Source organism: Pseudoliparis swirei, chromosome 8 (genome assembly GCF_029220125.1).
Source record: "Pseudoliparis swirei isolate HS2019 ecotype Mariana Trench chromosome 8, NWPU_hadal_v1, whole genome shotgun sequence".
Lineage (NCBI taxonomy): Eukaryota > Metazoa > Chordata > Actinopteri > Perciformes > Liparidae > Pseudoliparis > Pseudoliparis swirei.
Window position 1 is genome coordinate 7,058,211 of NC_079395.1, and position 21,024 is coordinate 7,079,234.

At 41.7% G+C, this 21,024-nt stretch overlaps 1 protein-coding gene across 1 annotated transcript in view; it reads right to left on the bottom strand.

The window, feature by feature from the left end:
- insra (insulin receptor a) overlaps window positions 1–21,024 on the bottom strand; it is a 45,888-nt gene that overhangs the window by 6,584 nt on the left and 18,280 nt on the right. The window contains exons 3-13 of the mRNA XM_056420317.1: window positions 15,396–15,732; window positions 11,517–11,656; window positions 10,851–10,995; window positions 10,281–10,495; window positions 9,018–9,144; window positions 8,081–8,334; window positions 4,526–4,693; window positions 3,271–3,469; window positions 2,755–3,035; window positions 1,643–1,782; window positions 1,239–1,398 (exon numbers count right to left, since the gene is read on the bottom strand). Of these exons, the coding sequence (XP_056276292.1) occupies window positions 1,239–1,398; window positions 1,643–1,782; window positions 2,755–3,035; window positions 3,271–3,469; window positions 4,526–4,693; window positions 8,081–8,334; window positions 9,018–9,144; window positions 10,281–10,495; window positions 10,851–10,995; window positions 11,517–11,656; window positions 15,396–15,732 (2,166 nt within the window). The remainder of the gene's footprint in view (window positions 1–1,238; window positions 1,399–1,642; window positions 1,783–2,754; window positions 3,036–3,270; window positions 3,470–4,525; window positions 4,694–8,080; window positions 8,335–9,017; window positions 9,145–10,280; window positions 10,496–10,850; window positions 10,996–11,516; window positions 11,657–15,395; window positions 15,733–21,024) is intronic.

A 21,024-nucleotide genomic window follows, 5' to 3' on the forward strand; every position in this document is an offset into this window, starting at 1 on the left:
TATATTGCAACTTCATTATATCTGATATATTATTTAATCTTATATAATTATTATTATTATTTTTTCTTAACCCTTGTGTTGCCTTCGGGTCATTTTGACCCGATTCAATATTTAACCCTCGTGTCGCCTTCGGGTCATTTTGACCCGATTCAATGTTTAATGTCGGTGTTCTTTCGGGAGTCAACAAACAAACATAAAGTACCTCACACTTAAACTTGGAAAACAATATTAATTCTAATAATTTTCTGGAGATTTTAATAGCTGGGGTCATATTGACCTCGAGGGTAAAATATGTTAGTAAATATAAAGGTAACAGGAGGGTGAAACATTGAATCGGGTCAAATTGACCCGAAGGCAACACAAGGGTTAAACAATTGTCTTTTAGTTCTTTATATTGAAACAAAAATGTACCGTCTCAGGCTTGTGAGGCATGTTTATGTAAGCTTGTCTCTATGTATGCTCTATGTGTATGTGCATTGTGACATTGTGTTGATTTGTGACGCAGCTGTTTGGAGCTCGAGACAAATTTCCCTGCAGGACAATAATGTATATCTTTAATGTCTAACAAGAACATTTAGCATCTTACAGACATGTGAAACTAACAAATTAATGTCATTCTAAACTAAAGCTGCGTCCAGACTCTCGGCAGGTTTTGAGTATGTTTGAACTCTTCCAGGTCAATTTGTGTGTGAGTTGAAACTAATCTAGCTCATTTGTATTGCACAAAGGAAATAGAGTAGCTGTTAAGAACTGGATGTATCTTAATAAATTATAAATGGTTGTGCAACAGCTCTTAATAACTACATTTCCCGGTGTCAAGGAAAGAACACAAAGCAGAGTTTTTACACTGAGTGATTACATACAAAGACAATGATATGATGCGAATAGACAAAATGTCTAAAAATATGTATTTGTGACTTGATTCATGCTCCCGGATGTCTATGGTTACCACTAAGATCTCTTTCTTATTAAAGCGACGTGATAATCTGCTTTGTGTTTGGTCTGAACAGACCTTTAGGAAAAACACGTTGGTGTCTCTTTGTGAAGTTTAATTGCCGGTGGCTTTCCAAAGTTGCAGTTTGATTGACGTCCGACGTGACGCGAACAGTTTCATTCCCTGTTTGTATCAAATGGTGAAGTGTGTTGGTACTTTTGTGTAGGACCTACTAAACTATCACTCGTAGGTGGGACAGCTCAAGCCTTGTCTTAGTTCCCCTTCGTGGCAGACGGAGACTTACTTGCGTCCTGGACGTAGAAGTATGTGGGCTCGGTCCAGGATCCATTCCCGGCCAGCGAGGTGGCCCGGATCCTCACTGTATAGTTTCCAGGATGCATCACTTTCAGTTTGCAGCCGCGCGTCACTTTGTACGTGTTCCTCGACACGCAGTAGTTAAGCTCCTGCAGAAGAACAATGCTGAGGTTCAACCAGTGGACAACAAACAGGAAACGGCTGCTTCATCATTGCCAAGTCTAAAATACCTAACTTGCATTTATATCGTCTTTCATGCGTAGTTTGAGATATTGTGTTTAATGAGAAATATAGGAAGTGCTTTCTGAGTTATGTGAACTTAAATCACTACAAAGACGAAAGAAATTAAGGCATGACAGATGTGTGTGTGCGTGTGTGTGTGTGTGTCTTCACCTCCGTGTCTCCCAGTCTCTTGTAGTTGACCTCATACAGGATGATCATACCATTCGGGGACGCCGGTTCTTGCCATGTGATGTGCACTAAATGTTCTGTCACCTCGTAACTGATGAGACCGATGACGTCGTCAGCTTTGTCTGTGGAGAACAAATGGTTTCATGAATTGTATTTCTATTAGAACTTTTTGGGAGTAAATAGAAGATTAGACGTTGGGGCGTCCATTTGCCTTAATGCTCTCTCTCTCTCTCTTTATCCCTCTCTCTTCAATATGTCCTCTAACAAACAAATGCAAAAATGTCAGACGTTATTTACAAAAAGTCCAATGATAGTACTCAAACAATCATTATTGCTTTATTACTTCCATAATTTGACACTATTCTTCTTTAAAACAGGATGTTTGGGTGGAACAAGGACATGTAATTCAGAAGACAATCAGGGATGAACTTCATGTTTAAACCAGTGAAAGGGAAACCACCAACTTCAGACAGTTACAGGTCTCTACGAGGGTGTGGAGACCTGGAACTGTCTAAGGTTTCCCTTTACTACTGCGGATGTGAAAACAAAGTTGTGTAAAGTCCTCTGTGGCACCAGAGGGAGCTGTGTGAAGTCTGATACAGGCTTGACACAGAGGGCTGAAGACCGCAAGGGAGAACAAATAGATCTGGAGGTGTTGAGGGAGAAAGAAGTGAGGTTACCAGAACTCTGTGGCCCACTTCTTAACTCTGCAAGACGATTGTTAAAAAATGTTGATCTGCGATTGGGTAGACTTTTTGGTTTTGCACAAGTGTCCAACTTCACTGGGTTTTCAACACAAAATTTGAGGAATTGTGGTCCACAGTACAAAACCATCTCAGCAATGAACAAAATAAACAAATAGTTTGTTGCCAAACAAACAGATGGGACTCTTGGATAACCACAGAGTTGTTTCATGTCTTTACCAAGATCGAGCCCAGAGAAGCCTCGAATTGTCGGAGCTACAGCCGATTTAAATCTCCATCTCCACCATGCCGAGGCAGCTGGGACCCTCTTGATGGAGGTGTGATGTTATTACAGACCGACATTCTCCGTTTCCTTAGAAACCGGGACAACAGAGAGCGGCGCCTCCTTACCTTCAGGCATTGTGCGGGCGCTGACATATGCGGCCATGCTGCAGCGGACCGGGTCGGTCGGGTGGTTGCAGGCGTGGACCTCGATCTGGTAGCTGGTGAAGTGGCGCAGGGTGGAGATGACAGTGGACCCCTTGGCATGGACGTAGACCACAATCTTTGTGCTTTCAAAGTTTTCCTCGTCCTCTGGGACTTCTGTGCCGTGGGGCGGGCTGGGGGCGGTGGTGAGGAAGGGTTGGGTCCAGTTGGCAATGCCCATCACAGAGCGCCGCTGTCTCGAGCGTCTAATAAAGGCAACGCAAATTCTAAGTTACTTACATAATGCACAAAACATGTACAAATGAGATGAAAAGGTCTCAGACATTTAGATGAGAGAGAAAATGTAACAGAAATTGAGACGATGAAATCCCAGACTTGCATGAGGGATTGCAGGGAGCAGGAGTTTGAGCTAGTTGGACATTTTGCTACATATTATACTTTAAATTCTTCAAAAGACAACTCTGTTGTCAGTCGTCTTACTTGATCTCAAAGACTTCATTGTGGAGGTAATTCTCGAAGGTTTTGCGGTACTCCGAGTCCTCTTTCTCCTTCTTGAGCTCCTTGTCGGTTTTGGGGCAGCCGCAGCATCGGGTCCCCTGGCCCTGCTCCTCCGTCTGGTTCCACTTCTGCTCCTCGTCACTGTCCACCTGAGTGGGCACTCGCGACGGCAACTTCATTCCTGGTCAAATTAAAAACATTTAAGTCAGACAGAACTGGTGCAATAAGTTTGATGCGCACATATCCATGGACACACTCCCCCCACACACATACATGTCTGACGACGGCCATCGTCACCTCCGGGTTCTCACCCTCTCTGGCTGAGATAAATTACCAGTGCGGCAGCTCAACCGCAGACTCCCATCACTCCGAATGTGTGGGAGTTATGGGAGATCAAAAGAGGAAAGGTTGGCCTTGGTTGTGGCACTGATGGCATCCACGTCAAGTGAGGCTGTGACAAGAATAACTCAACCAAGATATATGTCTGAACTTCGTCTGAACTCGAGCTGGAGTGAGAGGAACATCCTGATGGTCACAATGCCAGGTTTCATGTCGTTTAAGCTACATAATACTACTCAAACAAACGTTCACCTTCACCACATTTGTTTTTCTTGCTCAGTGGGTCAGAGTAGTACTCGGTTCACTTCACAAAGGGGTCGCTATGCTTCACATGTGCTCAGAGATCGACAAACGTTTTTCTGTTGCACCTTTTTGTCAAAACTTAGATATATTGCTGTTGTCGTTTGGTCATTCTTTAACTCCAGTTCTGATGATTTTAATGTTTGCATTTAATAAAAGAAATACATGCCACTCTACAGCTAATGCAACCTTTTTGGAATGTGTGAGTTTTAAGAGTTATGTCAGACCTAAGAAGTTTTTATGAAGTAAGCTTAAAATGGATCAAGATAATGACGTTGAACTTGTTAGTTTGGGGTGTTGTATATTCTTATATAGGATTATTATGGTGTGGTCGTTGTTTAGCTTGTCTGCTTTTGTATAGAATGTGGGTATATATATTTTTTGGGGAAAATCGATGACGAAATCTTGACGTGAATTACCCATCAAGGAGAATCAGAAGATGTAGAGAGCTTTCCTTGAGCTTTCCTTCCTCTTCTACCAATGTAAAAATATGGCAACATATATTCTTTCTCTCCCCCGCTCTCTGACAGTCAAACACATCAAACCCCAAACACAGAAGCAGACACACAACCGGACAACCACAAACAATATGGCTCACCCTTCTGACAGTAGTCAAACTTGTAGAGCTCGCTGGCTTCCGGCTGGCGCTGGCAGAAGACCAGGTAGTGAGTGATGTTGCCGTTGGGGTCGTTGGGAGGTTTCCACTTGAGGATGATCTGGGAGGACGAGTTGGATGAGGAAATGGGGTCCAGTGGGACAGACGGCTCTGCAGAGACATCAAGGAAATACAGGTTTGATGAGTAAACAATCCTTTAGCTACATGTTGTGAGTGACAACAAAAACATAAAAACACATTGTATAAATACAAGGTCAAAATTTGTGAGAAACGGGGTCCACACAATAAAACTATATAATGAATACAAATATGAACCATTTAGACTTTAGATATACTTGTATTCATTTCACATGAAGCCACTGTGATGTCAAAGGTCAGCGAAGGCATTTAAATGACCAAAAGTAAGATTGACTGGTCATGGGTCCAAACTGCAGCCGGAAAATGTTGACAAGCAGATTGTTTTCGTCATAAAATGCCTCAGCCATGTCGTTACAAAATACTGCCAGCATATCAAACCACGAGATCATTTTATAGCAAAGCAATTCAGAAGATTATTTATTAATATATATATACATACACGTGATTTGCCTGATCATGATACTGCACTTTAGGGACTCTGTTCTCTCATCCAATAAAAGGATTCTCATCATTATTTCTGTACAGAAAATCAGTCTTAATGACATTCAGTAAAAAGAAGGTATTTGTTGTCACAGTTAGCTAATTTCTTGAAATTAATGATTGAGATTTATCAAATATATTGTTAGACGGTTTGCAATTTAATGTGAATTTATCCTAAGACAAAAGGCCAGCATTAACACTTCTCCTAGGTGTAGATCATGAGACGCAAAGCTCGGGATGAATAGACCATAAACAAGCACACGTCGTTGTGTATTAACAGTGCCGCAGGACCTGCACGGCGATAAAACAAATCAATGCAATCGGGAACCTTTCAGCCTCAAGGTAAAGGGGGATTCGGTACATTGTGACCAAAGGAAGAAGAACTTGTTGGTTGTGTGTTTTACGACTTTGTCCTCACGATGACCTCAAACACACATGCATCTCACACGCCCCAGGACCCCGCAGGGCTTAAGCAGCTATCTGTGTTATCCAGTATCCCTCTTTAAAATGTACGTTCTATTTCTCATATCAAACCTACCTAGGACGAAGGTGTTTTAACGCTGCAGACTGTATAAACAGGAGCAGATAATAACTTTGTAGTAAAGGACCTATATAGTGAGTTTATTCTACAATATAACCTATGTGTGGTGTATGTAATCAGTATACTCTGTCATACAATGTCATGCCTTTTGTACATGCTTTATCACCAAGTATTGTATTAATGTGTATTGAGAGGTCACTGTAAATGAGCAGGTGTTGCCAACCAAGGTTCGTTTTGAGCTTGCTCGACAGATACGGCCGGTTAGATATTGATTTTTCAAATCTCCAAACTTTGGCACGACACTTTGCTCGTAAGCTTGAGTTTTACTTAATTGATGGGTGTTGCAAACTATTTAGCTGTTAAAATGTTCTTACTCTTGTGTTGAATAAAAGAACACCCACTGCATTGTTTATGACAAGTTAATAATGAGGACCAAGTTAACAAAAATGTAGGCTTTATTTGTGATTATTTGTAAATACTTTAGATATCTTTATCTTTTGCATTGTATTGGTGTATTTCTTTATTTCAATGTAATTGTGGTTTCCAGTGTGTCATTTTATTTAAGTTATTCCTTTAGTGTTAAGCTGTGGTTAACATGTTTAGTTTCAGTTCTAGTTTTCAGTATTCTCGCAGGTGTGGTATTTGAAATGCTTACTTTTTTTTTTAATGGATTCATTGTTTTACAGAAAATAATGTAACTATAAATAGTAAAGCTGCATCCACTCATGCTTTAAAAATCACCAGATATTTCTTAAATTAGAAGTTAACTTAACATCCAGTTTTTGTTTTGTTTGTACACTTGTTTACTGTAATACATTTGGTTATCACATTTCATATGATATGCATCCTTCATGGTATGTGGAGCATCAGTGAAATGTCAGTATTTCATGGACGACAAAACATGAATACCAAGTACCTTTAAATTGCATAATAAACTGCAATGTGACAGATATTTTTATATTCTTAATTAAATTCTACTTAGTGAACACAGATTAGCAGGAGGCATAATAACACAATTTGGTGTGTGATTTAAGTACGTGTTGTTGGTGAGAATTAAATGCAGAAGTCATATTATTCTTGCTGGAGAGACAGATTGTTCTTGTTTTCCTATTATACATCTAAATGTTTGTTCTAATCTTTTTAATCTCTGCATCAAATGTGTTCAGCTGAAAAAATGTGTTGTTCCACGCTGAAAGTACAACAAGAGGTCATCAGCTGCATGTAGCGAGAACAATGACTGGCATCAGCGTTTATCTGATTGTCTGGTAAGCCGTGTTTACCAGTGGAAGGTTAACCCGAGAGACAGACGCAGCTTAAAAGTATCATGGCCTGGAGCCGAATACCGGGAAGAGAAAAGGTATCACTGAGCTAAGTAACGAAATATGGACATTCATAAGTAAAGTGTGGGAGGATGGAGTTGTGCGTGTGGATGTCAGACTGAACCCTGACGGTGCAACACACTGGTCCGACTGCATTGTCAGACGAAGTTTCAACAGCAGCAGCTTATTTGTAATGACAGCTTTGCCCTTGTGACGAGGTATGTCAGCTAGACGTGACACGGAAGCCGCCCCCACCCCAGGAACTACAACGAGGTATCCAGACGGATGGAAAACACCCCTCCCTTAACACGACCGACTGCTTCGTGCGAGCGAGAGATGTCATGTTTGATGCAGATTATCAGGAAGGAAGAGCGCGTTGTGTAAAAGGAAGCCGGTTCGACAGGCCATCATGACGACGCCGAAATCTAACGACGCACGCCCCGTGGGTGGAGGTTTACAAATTATCTACTGGAGGGAAGAGTTATGATCGATGCGTGACCGATGTAGACACCTTGCACGAAGCAGCACCCTGTTGGTCGATGGCACCCCAGGCGGATCCTGCCATCTGTCTTCTCTCTTCCCCGATCTTGTGCCAAGGACATTTTGCCAGGTGCCAGACTGACACACACAACACCGAGTCCACTAATCAATGATAGTAACGCCACAAGAAACGGGGATTCAAAACAACCCTTAAAATAGTTCTAACACAGGAGAATAAATAGTCCTTTCCCGCCAAAGGGATGTAACAACTCGTAATCTGGAGCTTCCCATCACTGAACATTTTATAACCTGGAAGACTTTGCTTAGAGGTTCCTACTTTTTCTTTCCACCGCGTTTCACAAGCAAGAATATTTTTGGTATATGCCATTGAAAAGACAAATCGTCATTTGGAAGGAGACTGCAGTTGTGGGACAGATAGTAATGGAATGAGTGCAGCTAATATGAATTCTTTTGTGTTTCCATATAATGCCTTTTAAAATCTCTACAGCAAAAAACTTAATCGAAGCTCGAGTCTCTCCTGAATCAGAAGATGGAACACAAATCTCAAGTCAGTCTTACTGGTGGCGTTGGTGCGAACGTAGATGATCTCGCTCTTGGCTCCGTGGACCTGGTGCTCGTCAGAGGCTGACAGCTGGGTTTTCACCATTATTGCGTACTGCGTCCAGGGCTTCAGTGGCAGGATGAGATGACCCGGTTCAATCTGCTCTTTGTCCCCATCTGTGGCCCGTCGTGGAGGATCCACGTCAGCAATCACCCAGCTGTTGGAGCCGCAGGCGTCCTGCCCGTCAAACTCGGTTACGTTCTGAAAATGTCTATTGTGCGGAAGAACAATAACAGTACATGGGGAGAAAAATGGTTATATGCTGGCCTAAATTGTATTTCAGTTGAGGGTGAATATTGACTTTAGGTTTAATGTTTTAGAAAAGGAAAAGAGTTTGCAAAACATCACTGAGGCCAGACAGACTGGTTCAAAGGGAGGGCATGTTCACGAGTTTAGAACATTACATGTTTAGAACATAAAGCTGCCACCAAAAAAGAAAAACGTTCAAACAAATAAGAACTAACGAATAATCTCTTCAAATTAATTCAAACACAATGTGTGTTTATTTCAACATGTGACTCGATACATTTGCTGCTATAGTGTTGAATCCAAAATTATTCCTCATTTTATTTCTCGTCATTTAGCGGTCATGATTTTAAGATGTCATTTTCAGATGTGTAAATGTTACCTGTTAATAGTAAATCTATGATATTATATGTTATATGATTTTTATCTCGAAGTTTTTGAAATGTGTCAGTGATGCAGACCATTACATTACCACTATACACTTCATCTTACTAATGTCTCTATTCATCATTTTCTTATCTATAAAGTACTTAAGATAGATAGAGATAGATAGATATATACTTTATTAATCCTTAAGCAGCTGAAAGCAATATTTCTTCTGGAAGAGATCCAAGTCTGATTGTGACTGATGGCTGAAGATATACTTACGCTTCTTTGTAGAGCACCATGAAGCCCAGCAGGTCTCTGAAGTCTGGAGGCCAGAAGGGTTCCCACTTGACCATTATTTTATCGCTCATGGTTCGAATCTGGGTAAACTTCAGAACATGGTTTTCACCTGAGAAAAGACAAACATTAGTTAAAACGGTGCAATGTGTAATATATGGTCATAATTGTATTTTAAAAACATAAAAAAATTAAACTAATTTCATCAACAATTACAGTGTTGACATTATTTCAAATACGTATATTGAGTGGCAGAAGTATCTATTAAAATGAGCACGGCATGTCAACCGAGGAGACCCGTCCGTCCCGTCGTGTAATACAAGAAAGTCAATAATACAAGAAAGTCAATAATACACCCGTAGTCCGTGTACGTTTTAGTTGTTTCGAAAACAAACGTCTGCTGCCAGGGTTTTCAGCAGTTTCATCTGATGCTCCAAGCCCCGGAGCCAACTGACGCTTAGTATGAAACATACCCAAGTCCTGGAGCACCGCCAACCTACACCTACTCAATCATGAGAAGACGATAAAGTCTGACTCTGCCTCGTTTAAACACATTTAAGATAACAGCGTCAGATCTTGGTCCCCTGGTCCTGATTTTGGTTACAACAAACTGAAGTATTTCCCCCCCTCCATCTTCTTCTATTTACTGCCTTGCATGGAGAAGCAGCGTTCAGCTTTCTGCTTCACATTTCTGGATCAAGGTCCCTGAAAGCTGCAGGTTTCCTGAGACCTTCAACTCCTTTTGAAGAATTTTCTGTCAGTATATCAATCAATGTCTACATCTCACGACTGCATTATATTTCTTTAACTGCAACTTGTATTCTAGGTTTTGCTTTTTGACTGTTTTTAATGTTTTAATATTAATTGTTCTTAAATCTTGTTTTCTTCTCATGGTTTTATGTGAATCACTTTGAATTGCCTTGTTGAAATGTGCTATACAAATAAACTTGCTTTGTGCTCAAACTAATCAAGGAAATGTGTCCAAGACATTGGAAAGAGATATTATCGCGTAGTGTGTTACCATGCGAACATTTATCGGCGCTGTGCTCCATTAGTTGCTCTTAGTTAGCGAGTCAGTAAAAGATTTGTCAAAAGACGCTTCTTGAAAACATAAAAAGGGACAATAAATGACCACCGTAACAATGACTATTTCCTATATTTGCGTCTGTACCAGGGCATACTTTTGTGTTTTTTGTGTCATCGTAACTCCTGCAGCCGCGGACATGTCGTCAGAGCAGAGGTTCTTACATGAGGCCTGGTCTCCGTTGGTCTTGGAGGCAATGTCGTTCTTGACTTGCCACTCCTTGGTCCCCGTCACCACCTCCATCTTGCGGATCTCAGACATGCAGAGTTTGGAGTTGTAGTGGAAAAACATGCGACCCTGCAGGATGGTGAGCTTGTGTTTGGACCAATCCCAGAGCTGCCGCAGGTTCTGGTTATCCAGGGCATAGAAAGAGTAATTTCTGGAAAAGAACACACAAGATTGCATGAAACTGATTTTTCATGATACATATGATATTTGGCTACGGACATTATTGAAAAACAACATCAATAGAAAAGTATTTCAGCATGGTTAGCCTACAATTTGCATCATATGCCAATCCTCTGCCATTTCTACTGTGTCTAAGAGTAGGCCATTGTGCTACAAGCGCCTTCCACCTCGTCCGAATGAAGCCTCACATATGATTTGTCTCACCAAAAACAGTTACCGCAGAAAGACATTTTGAAAAGGTCAGTCCTTCCGCTTTTAACTCATAATTACAGGAGGAGGCTCTGACATGGCGAGGGTGAAATGAGGCTCAAAAGACAGAGTCTCACCCGATTTCCTGTTCCTCTCCACGAATAACACGGAGTTTGCGGAAAAAAGAGAGGGATACAAGGGCGTAGGAACGTCGCACTGACAGGTAGCCAGTGATCTCCTCCAGCTGGCCCAGGCTGGCCTCCAGTTCAGCTGCTATGTTGTCTGCAGAAAACCAAAAGACACGAGCCATGAAGTGGCTTCAGATTGTACAGAATAATCGGTGCAAAAACTGCCTGCTCTCGTCTGCTGTGTTTTTATTTTAGTTTCATCCGTTACACATTTCAGTGATTAAAAAGCAAAAATATGAGTTTACAGTTCCACAGTTAATTATAGACTTTTATTTTCTGAAAATCATGCACAGCTATTCTATTTTCCTTTAGGCAGAATGATTGGTTATGTGTGTTAAAAATTTACTAAATATGTAAATCATGAAAACCTTTAATAATTGTTTGTGTTGCATTTATTTGATAAATATTGATGTTTTGGGGTTTACATTATTTAAATGTATTGTAAAACACAAACTACTTGAGACTATCTACTTTCTATGGGATCCCACAGTTTTAGCATTTTAAACTTTTTAATTCATGTTGTAGGCGTATTACTTGTTTTGTGTAATGCCAGCCCGTTAGTTGTTCTGTTGTATACTGTAATCTCATTCCACCCAACAAACGGCAGATACTCACATCCTCCACGCAGGTTGATGACCAGGCTCCCGTTAAGAACCGTGCAGCCTCTCAAAGCCTGGGCAGCCGTGACCGAGTCCACCGTCTTCAGACCCATACATACCTTGGGACAAAGCCCGGCACAGGGATTGCAGTTGAGCCTATAGAACAAAAGGAAAATCAAATTTTTCAAGAAAATGTTTGAATAATAACAATGTGTGTCGGTACTACAACTTGTGGATGTATTTTGACGTAATTTTCCACTTCCTTTTTTATAGTTTTTACATTTCTCCTCAACCCAGAAATACAAGAGCCTTAAATATCAGTCTCATGAGCTTTTAAATGCTTCATTATGTTCAGCCGCTAGACAATAACTTTCCTTTTGGCGTGTAATGCTGGGAAGAAAGTGTACAGACTGAATTTAGAGGTTCTTTTGCTGAAACGGCTGCTGAATGTGCCGATGCAAGAGGTGAGATTAAACCAAAAGAGTGAAGTTGTGGCCAGAGAGCTAAACAATAAACTGAAAGACGTGAAACTCTCCGTAGAGCTGAGGAGAACTCTGGTGTCGGATGCCAAGTCTTGGAGCAACTCCTTTAGTAAACAAGTAGTGGTGTGATCTACTCCCAAAACATTTATTGCTGCTTTAAATTTCTTGGCTTGACTTTACGCATAACAAAAACAGTGAGAATGAAGTTTAATGAACTGATGAATGGACTGACCCTTCACCTGAACAACTGGCTTACATAACGCTTTCATTACAGATATATGGCCGTAGCTTTGTGTGTCAACCATATCAACCCATTTCCTGAAAGCCGTCTGCACCGTCCCCACACTCATAATGCGGCGAGTGTAACCTTTGATGAGGTAAAATCCAAAGTACACAGCAACCTCTGCAGTGGAGGTCAGCCGATTTAAGGCCAAGTTGTTTGTGAGCCAAGGAGATAGTTTGGAGTACAGGCCCCGCCCCCAGAGTGGATACAAAAAACAATCTCAATGAACAATCTTTGACTATTAAAGACTGTACAAACTGAATAACTGAACATATAAGTCAACGTAATAATACCTGAATAAATAAATCTGAACATTAAACTCAAAGCACTGAATAGGCCTACCTTAATAAGTACCCATATAAATCTCGAGCTGAATGTCAAACACACCATAAAATAGGTGAGAACCTTTGTATTTTCTGAAAGGGAGAAGTGGAAGTGAAATATTTCCCACTGCGACATGAGCTGGAGTTTGTGATGTGATTTACTTCTGTCGGCTTCTTAGGCACACCGTTAACAAAGCTGTTTATTGACACTGAATTGAATTATTAGTAAGAGAAAATCCTGAAGTGTGATTTAATGTCTGATTTAATTTTTCACATAAAAATTTGTATAAAAAAAAAAAAAAAGGCCAATAAGTTGTTTTGTGGTTTAGAGAGAATATTTGTGGGGAAAAATAAACTGAAAACGTATCAGGAATGACATCAATACCACGAGTCTGCTTAGACCACATGTTCTAACTTCTTCTTTTTAAGGTTTGGAAGACGAGGATTTAGACGACAATCGGCCATTTGCTCAGTGACCATCATCCCGATTGTGTTGAAGTATTCTTTGCCTCCGCCTGGTTTATGAGGTCTGAATGCCTGTTTAGTGACAGTCAAGTTAGCCAGCAGGACAATTATAGAATAATGTGGCATTCCTTTTGTTAATACCAAATAATGATCGCTAGTGGCAGCTAATGTGCCAATGGAACAGTTCATCTAATCTACCGTGTATAAATACAGAGGCACTTAGCGAGATGAATGACAAAAAAGTGAGTCTTCATTTTGCAAATAAAAGGAGGTTGGGCATTGTTTCTTTATCTGGCTCACAACGCTCACGATGCATCTTGACCTTTTTACTGCTTTAGTGCCACATCTGCACTTTCAGCCTCGACACTCGTAGCGCCTTAGAGTATACCGCTTATCCACAAAGTACTTTCATTTCCACGGCTTAAAACCAGCGATATGGGGGTGGGGTAGGGGGCAGGGGGTGCCAAAGAGAAGAGATGTGCCATAAAGGGAACAGAAATGGAGTCAAAGTAGAATCACAGATAGGAGTGAAGCAGGGTTCACCAAAGGTCAACAGTAGCCCGAAGCTTCAAGTGAGATTGTTGATCACCTGGAAAGAAGTCTGCAAATCTGCACCTGGAGAGGATCCTTCAATGAAATGTGTTCAAGCTTTACTCTAAAGATGACTACCACAAATATTGTTGCAACTTATGCCTGCTAACTTATCTATGACAGAGTATCATTAAATGCAATTGTACGGCACAATTGTTATCTGTGTGTGTGTAAAGTTTGCAATGTCACAATATTAATCAGACTTTTTATAAACTAGATGTCCGGCCACCCAACTGATCAGGTGATCCCAGGTCAAAACAAAACACATCTCAAAACCTCCTGCGGTTTGTATTAATAAGGAGTTTCTTAAAAACATGAAACAAAAACATCACAGACCTAGTAATTATGTTGTGTACCGTGTGTTTTCGATGTCTGATGAAGAGCTGCACAGATTATTGTTAGTTTAAGAGATTCATGATTCGGATGTGTATGAATTATTTTCCGGATTCAAAACGGTGAATGAAAAGCGATAGCACTCTTTTGTTTCCCAACAACGGCTGGGTTGCACTTGAGCACTTCACCCTCATCTGCTCCAGTGGAGCTGGATCTGTTCAGAGAGTCCCACTGGAGAGCTCTCCGGTGTGAATGTACAGGATGTAACTCTGTGAATGTGAAGCTGCGTGTTGTTCGAACAGAGATGACGACCGTGGCCAATCCCCTGTTGATAAATGAAAAGGTTAAGCACACACTACTTTTCCTTGTCGTCCCCGTTGTCAGGGACTGTCTGGACTATGCTGCTGCTGGTGTTTAAATGCCACCTAGTCAACTAGCCAGTATCGCTGAAACGAAGAGACGAAAAGGCTTGAAAACTCCAGCTGCGAGCAGAGTGACTGGGGCTGTCTGGAGCGCCGCGGAGGCACACCCACACTGATCAACAACGCTGTCACGGTCAATGACGGCGCCAAAGAGGGATGCGATAAAGGTCACCGGCAAGTCAATCAGAAGTCTGCTCTGATGCAGCGACGGAGATACACACACGACGAATTATAGATTCAAAGAAAAGGGAACAAATACTTCCTAAAGCTTGCCCACTGCCATGCAGACAGCAGCGGCTGGTTTACAACCGACGATGTGTGCAGCGCGTGAGCCGGAAAACAATGCAGCTGATGGACACGGAGTCAAAGTCAGAAACATGGATGTGACCGGTCTCCTAATGCGCTGCAGCACTTTGACCTTTCTGTCTGCGGTCTTACACACACGACTCTTTTCTTTCTCTCCACGTTTGTATTTGCACCAAATCGGAGTGTTTTCTGAGATCAGCTGCCCTTCAGTTCATGCACTGTGGGCTACAAACACAGTGGCACGAGCTAAATTCATTCTTTCTTTCTCCCATTTCTTCTTTCTTTGTGTTATTGTTGTTGTTAAAGTTGATATATTCACTGTTCACATGTATCATTTGTTCTTACTGGCCTGCTAAATCACATCATTTGTGCATAATGGTCCGTTCGAAGATAAACTATTATCGATGGACTACTTTATATTTCTTGCATTACGGTTTACCCTTCTTACCTTTTGTGCTACTGATCAAATCAAATGATTGCTGCGAGAGTCTTTTTGATAATGAAACTATTCAAACGAGTAAATTACGCCCGTGTAGGTATTTCTAGGAGTGTCGCCGAATTAGACGGGATTCTAGGGAACTAAAACATATGTAGGAGTGAATGTGTGGGTATGCGTGCAGAATATTAACACATTGTTCCAGTCGACCATCCAGAGCCCATCCCATCGGACCGGCGTGAGTGTTCACTTACGAGGAGGAGTTGACGGTCGTGTAGCCGGAGGGACACTCGGGGATGCAGGCACCGTTGTGGAAGACGTACTCGTGGCAGTCGGAGTTCTTGCTGAGCTCCTTCTCTCGCTTGCATTTGTTGTGGAGATCCTGGCAGAAGGCGAAGGAGACGCACCGCCAGCCCTTGAAGGTGAAGTGGTTTTCGGGGCAGCGCTCCACGCAGTCGTTCCCGTGCTGGAGGCCGCGGCAGGCCACGCAGTGACCGGCCGAGTGGGGCTTCAGGCAGCCGCCCAGGCACTGGTCGTGGCAGCACTGGTTGTCTTTGGTGCAGGCGCGATGTTTACACTGAACGCGACACACTGCACGTGAGAGAGGGATACCAGAGTCAGTGAAGCAACGGTTATAGTAAAGGTTATGTAGACAATTTAAACATGTATGCAGGATTATTTGAGCTGCAGGAAGAGAGACTGGAAACTCAGGCTTATCAGCCTTCAAACACCTACATAGGATTGCAGTTCCCAAATAGGCAGCTGATGTTAATCTCCAATGACAATATATATCTTTATATTTCCACCTCCACAGAAATCTCATATGGTCAGATCACTCCTCACGGCACGAGCCAGCAGCCCAGAGGGCCATCTGTCTTTGGCCAACAAGCTGGCTGAATACAATCAGTGGGGAGCCTCCAATAGTTAAAATAGGACAGACACGAACCCAGAGGGCTCGGTGAAAGTGAGACAGAGGGGGAAATATGACATTCGAGTGACACCCGTCATGTCGTCTTTGCTTGGCTTCTTTATTTCATGAGTGACTGAACTAGTATAAAATGTAGTCATTTCTTTTTTTTAAAGCAAAAAAAGAGAAGAGAAAAATCTTGCGGGACACTTGGCTCGTCCTTCAGGTTTCAACGCTGGGAGCCACTGTGACAGATATAGATATATCACAACATGTACAATCACACATGAAAAGTGTCTTTTAGATTAGAGCTGAAACTATGATTTGATTAATTGATAGAGAAAATTAATTAATAACCGTGCCATTGATTCATCTTTTATTAAGCAAAAATAGAAAATAGTCATCTCATGGATTGATATTTGTCGTTTTATCGAATTGAAAATGTTATACTAAACTTTTAGTTAAATAAAACATGGGAGATGAAGTTGCCACTTAGGGTTGTGGGAAATTGTGATGGATGGTCTCATTATATTCTGACATTTATAGATTTAATCATTAATGGTTTCATGAAAAAAAGACCTAAACTGATAAATGATCCTTAGTTGGAGCCCTGCAGTTGTTGGGACTCTGTCTGGAAACACGACCTCCGCCAGCTCTTTGTGAACAGGCCGATGTAAACCCTGGCAGAAAGACTGTGTCCTGACATTCACGCAAACACACACCGTGTAACACACACAGCCTGTAAATCCACCTGTTACATAACATTGAACTCTTATGATTGGTGTGCGTGTGCACGTGTGTAGACGGAACCCAGTTTGTGGGTGTGCTGTGGTCTCTGTGTAGCTGTGAGGACAAGTCTGCAAGGATAGATGGAGCTCCTCAAACAGAGAGTGACCTGCCTGTTGAGATAAGCTGGTCAACCACGAGAGCCACATTAAGACGGGTTGACAGCAGGGGAGATAATCGCCGCTGACGTTAGGGGCAGGTCACTGGTCACACCGTAAAGTTGCCAGTATGCGTGTCCTTTACGGGTCTCAGCTAATATCCAGCCACATAAACAAAAAACAAGATGGGATAATTGAGTGCCGTGCTTCCTTTTACAGCAGACACTTACTCTCATTAGGCTGTTCTCCTATTGTTGAGCTGCTTGGTTTCATTAGTGTCATGAGGTCAGCCGTTAAACGAAACAAACAACATGCACCCCCTGTCCTCTCGCTCCCCGTGAACTTAGCTCTGTGAGTGTGTGTTTGAGGCGGAGAGCAGCGACATGAGAACGGCGGTTGGAAGGGGGTTAGCGAAAGGGGGCATTGTGCTAAAAAAACAAATGATATAACAACCTTGTTTTATCTACGTCAGCCTGCTAGTCTAAATCACCTCTTTGGCGATGGGCCTCACACACAGACCACTTTAGGTGGTTTCCACACTGAAAAACTAAAATATTCTGTTGATGTTTTTCTTCCCCCTCCAAAGTGCATATCAAAAGCTGCCCTTCTTTTTCTTTTTTCTCTCTCCCTCAAATGCAGGCACATACGCACACGTACGCACTCGCACCAACAAAAGCTGCTCCGCCCGCTCACACACAGACTCCCGATCCCGCAGCAGGACTCCGTGCCGGAGCACAGGCCCAGCCTCAGATCCACCCTCGGCCTGAGCCAATGTGTTGGCTAGCTGGAGAAGCTAGCCATTCAAAGGAAGACGGGCGCACGCATTAACCCTTTGTGTCCCGCGCGCTTCCCTCAAGCAGCACAGCGCATGCGCGAGCCGCTCCGAATAGACTTCTACGAATCACAAGTAGTTCCGATTAAATGTAATTTATGTTTTGCTCGTACACTTAAATCTTGACGGCGCTCATAGGAAAATCTCTTTATTCAAAGGTACTTGTTGAGGGAAAGCTGAGCAACAACTTCTCAACAACTCGGTGCCCCATGAAGCCTCACGTCCACGACTCATTAGCAGCTTTTACAGACTGTTAAACGGCATGATCTGAACATGTAAACAAGTAATGCCTGCTTATAGACACTATGTCATTATAATAAAATGTACGTAGTGCAGACACTTAGTTGATTTATGTTTTTTGTTGCCCAATGGTGTGCATTTCTTTGAGCAAAAATCCATTAAATGTTGCAAGGGGCATTCATTAAGAATCTTTAATGGTGTTGATTATATTTTGGTCAACTTCTAATGTCGAGAAACCACACAGTGCTGTTAAGATATAACACGTTGCAATAAAGCTGAAACAATTAGTTGATAGTTCAAATATGATCTTGCCCAATTTGAAGGAGTGCTTTTTTTCTCCATAATTTTAAATGAAATATATTTGGGTTGTGGCTGGACCAAACAAGAATAACTCTCCCAACAATATTATTTATTTTGTACTTTTCAATCCGAGTAGATAATAATATATTGTCAGTTGCAACAATAGAAATGTTCCATGTCTGATTTATCAATTTGTTTTCAAAACAGGCTCCAGAGGATGCAAGCAATTAAGAAAAAAATGGTTAATGTGGGTCGATTAATTCCAGCGACTTCAAAAAGTTCCACCCGAGAACAAAAAGCACCAAAACAAATCACTCGCTGCCCAAATAATGTGTACAGTTCACTTGGCCGTGTCTGCAGAGTTGAAATCAATGCTTGTAGTTGATCCTAAATAAGCGGTATTACTCAAAATCAGACATCATAAGAGGCCTTTATACTATCAACAACAATGACCACACTGAAGGAGATAGACTTGCTTCTTGTGTGCTTGTCAAAAATGTTTTCAAGGTCGACACCCAGAGGACCTTTGAGAGTGGGGCCCCCCCAAGCCACCTTTGATCTCTCCAGAGTGAGGAGACACTTCGGAGACAGCTTGGTGGAGTTGGTCGTTCTTTCCTGGAAACATGGAAATCTCTAAATAAAGGCCCAGTTTCTTTATGTTCATTTTAGACCCTTCAGCGAGCGCCGTTCACGAAGAGCAGAGGTCTTTTCTCAGTGTGTCAATTAGTTATGCTCAGCTTAAGTTTGCTCTTGTCAGCATCTCCGCTACTTATCTTCCATGTGGACAGCGTAAAATCACCTGACAACAATAAATCAATGGGATTTTTGGGAGACAAGTGCTTGGTCGGCAGTTGGACTTATGTCTGTTTACATCGAAGCTACATATTCCTCTTAAAAGGTCTTGTGGCAGAATGCGTGCATCACCTGTTTGAACTCCTTATCCGTATTGCTCTGGTTCCTCTGGCACACTGGTCAGGACCAGTCTGATCTCTTGTCATGCGTTTTTTTGTGCAAAGTGCAGCAGGATCACATGAAGGCTGGGAAATAATGTTGCAGAAATGCTCTTTATCTCATCAGCAGAGGTTTCACTGGGCAGGGCACAGCCACACAATGAGATGCTCAATCGTCCAAGCCTGAAACAAACGTCAACCACACGCCAACACAACTCAAGGCCCCTGTGCGACAGAGAATAATACACCCCGTCAGGGTGATGCCAACTTGGAAATTGGATTTGAAGAAACAGCTTTTTCGCAGACTGCCGGCCAACGGGCGAGCTTCAACAACGTGGGGTGTGGAAAAGGCAGAAAGAATCCACATTGCTTGCAATGAATGACTCATACAATACATAGACAGCTCCTTGTCTGCAATCACACTGTACGAAGTGTTATCTATTTCTAAGTTTCTTTTTTTCTCCAAACAACCAAATGCACAACAAGATTAGTATTGTAATGTAGTATCTATATATATATATGAGAGAGAGAGAGAGAAATTGTATTTATACAGGCAAGGATATCCAAACCGATTTATGCCTAAATTCAAGAGCCTCCATAAAATCATTTTGTGGTGAGTTTTTCCAAGTTCCTTTTTTGGCAGTGATGAAACAGCAGCATAATCGGGCATTTTGCATTGAGATCATATTAGACCCCAGAAAATGCCAAACGAGAATGCGGTGGTGCGCTGGTTGGTAATTAAAATTCCACGGCTATGATGAGTGTAGTATTTAGTTTCTTATGAAAGAAGGTTTTTGCTGAACGCCTATAAGGGAACAATCCGAGCAAGAACAAACAGAGTGCTCTTGAAAACAGCGACCGTTCTTACTTTCCACACTGTCCATAACTCAAAGCAAATTAACAGAATAGAAGAGCAGCGACTGGTTGCTTCATGTTTCAAACTTGATATCCACTGCTTGGCACTCACTGCTGGTACAGCACAACAGCTGACTCGATGCGTAGTGATGATGAGGTCATGCGTTAAATATGGACGAAAAGCTAACCAATTTACTAGGATAGTAAATGCATATAGGGGTGTAACTGACTATATATATATATATATATATACAATGTCAAACAAGAGGGAAATAAATGCTCATCTCAAATTTGCAATACAAAAGCAAACTTTTACTCCAAAGTCGTCTTTTGATGATTTTGGAAGCATAAAGTAGACCAATTGTTCACCAACTGAATGTGTGCACCATGAAGATACATTAAAAGCGATGGTTTACGTACATTTGAAGTGTATATGTTTGTGAATAACCATGGTAACGGTACAAACATCTTACAGTGGATGTTTATAGTGTTATCTTAGCAGTTATGACTGTAAAGTGCCAGAACAGAAAATGTCCTAAACATCAAAGGATGCTCATATGAATCAGACATCTGAGCCTCGTTGCCTTTGTTCAATTTAAATATAATGAATACCATAATTTCACATCGTTAACATTTTTCGTTCTATAACAGAATCAAAATCTTCAAAGCTTTGGTTGTACTTGTGCTTGGCAAGTTAACTATTACATGCATTATAAAGAAAAAAAGGTTAAATATCCTGTAAACAATCGGATTTGGCTGCAAGATATTTACACAAATGTAGATTTTGAAGACCGCCCGTTTCTTAAGCACCTACAAATCTATTCACTGCCATCGTCATATCCTCAGACATGTTAGTCGTGCTTTGACCAGTGAACGAATGGTGGAAGTCATGTCTGAAAAGCTCCGATTGCACAA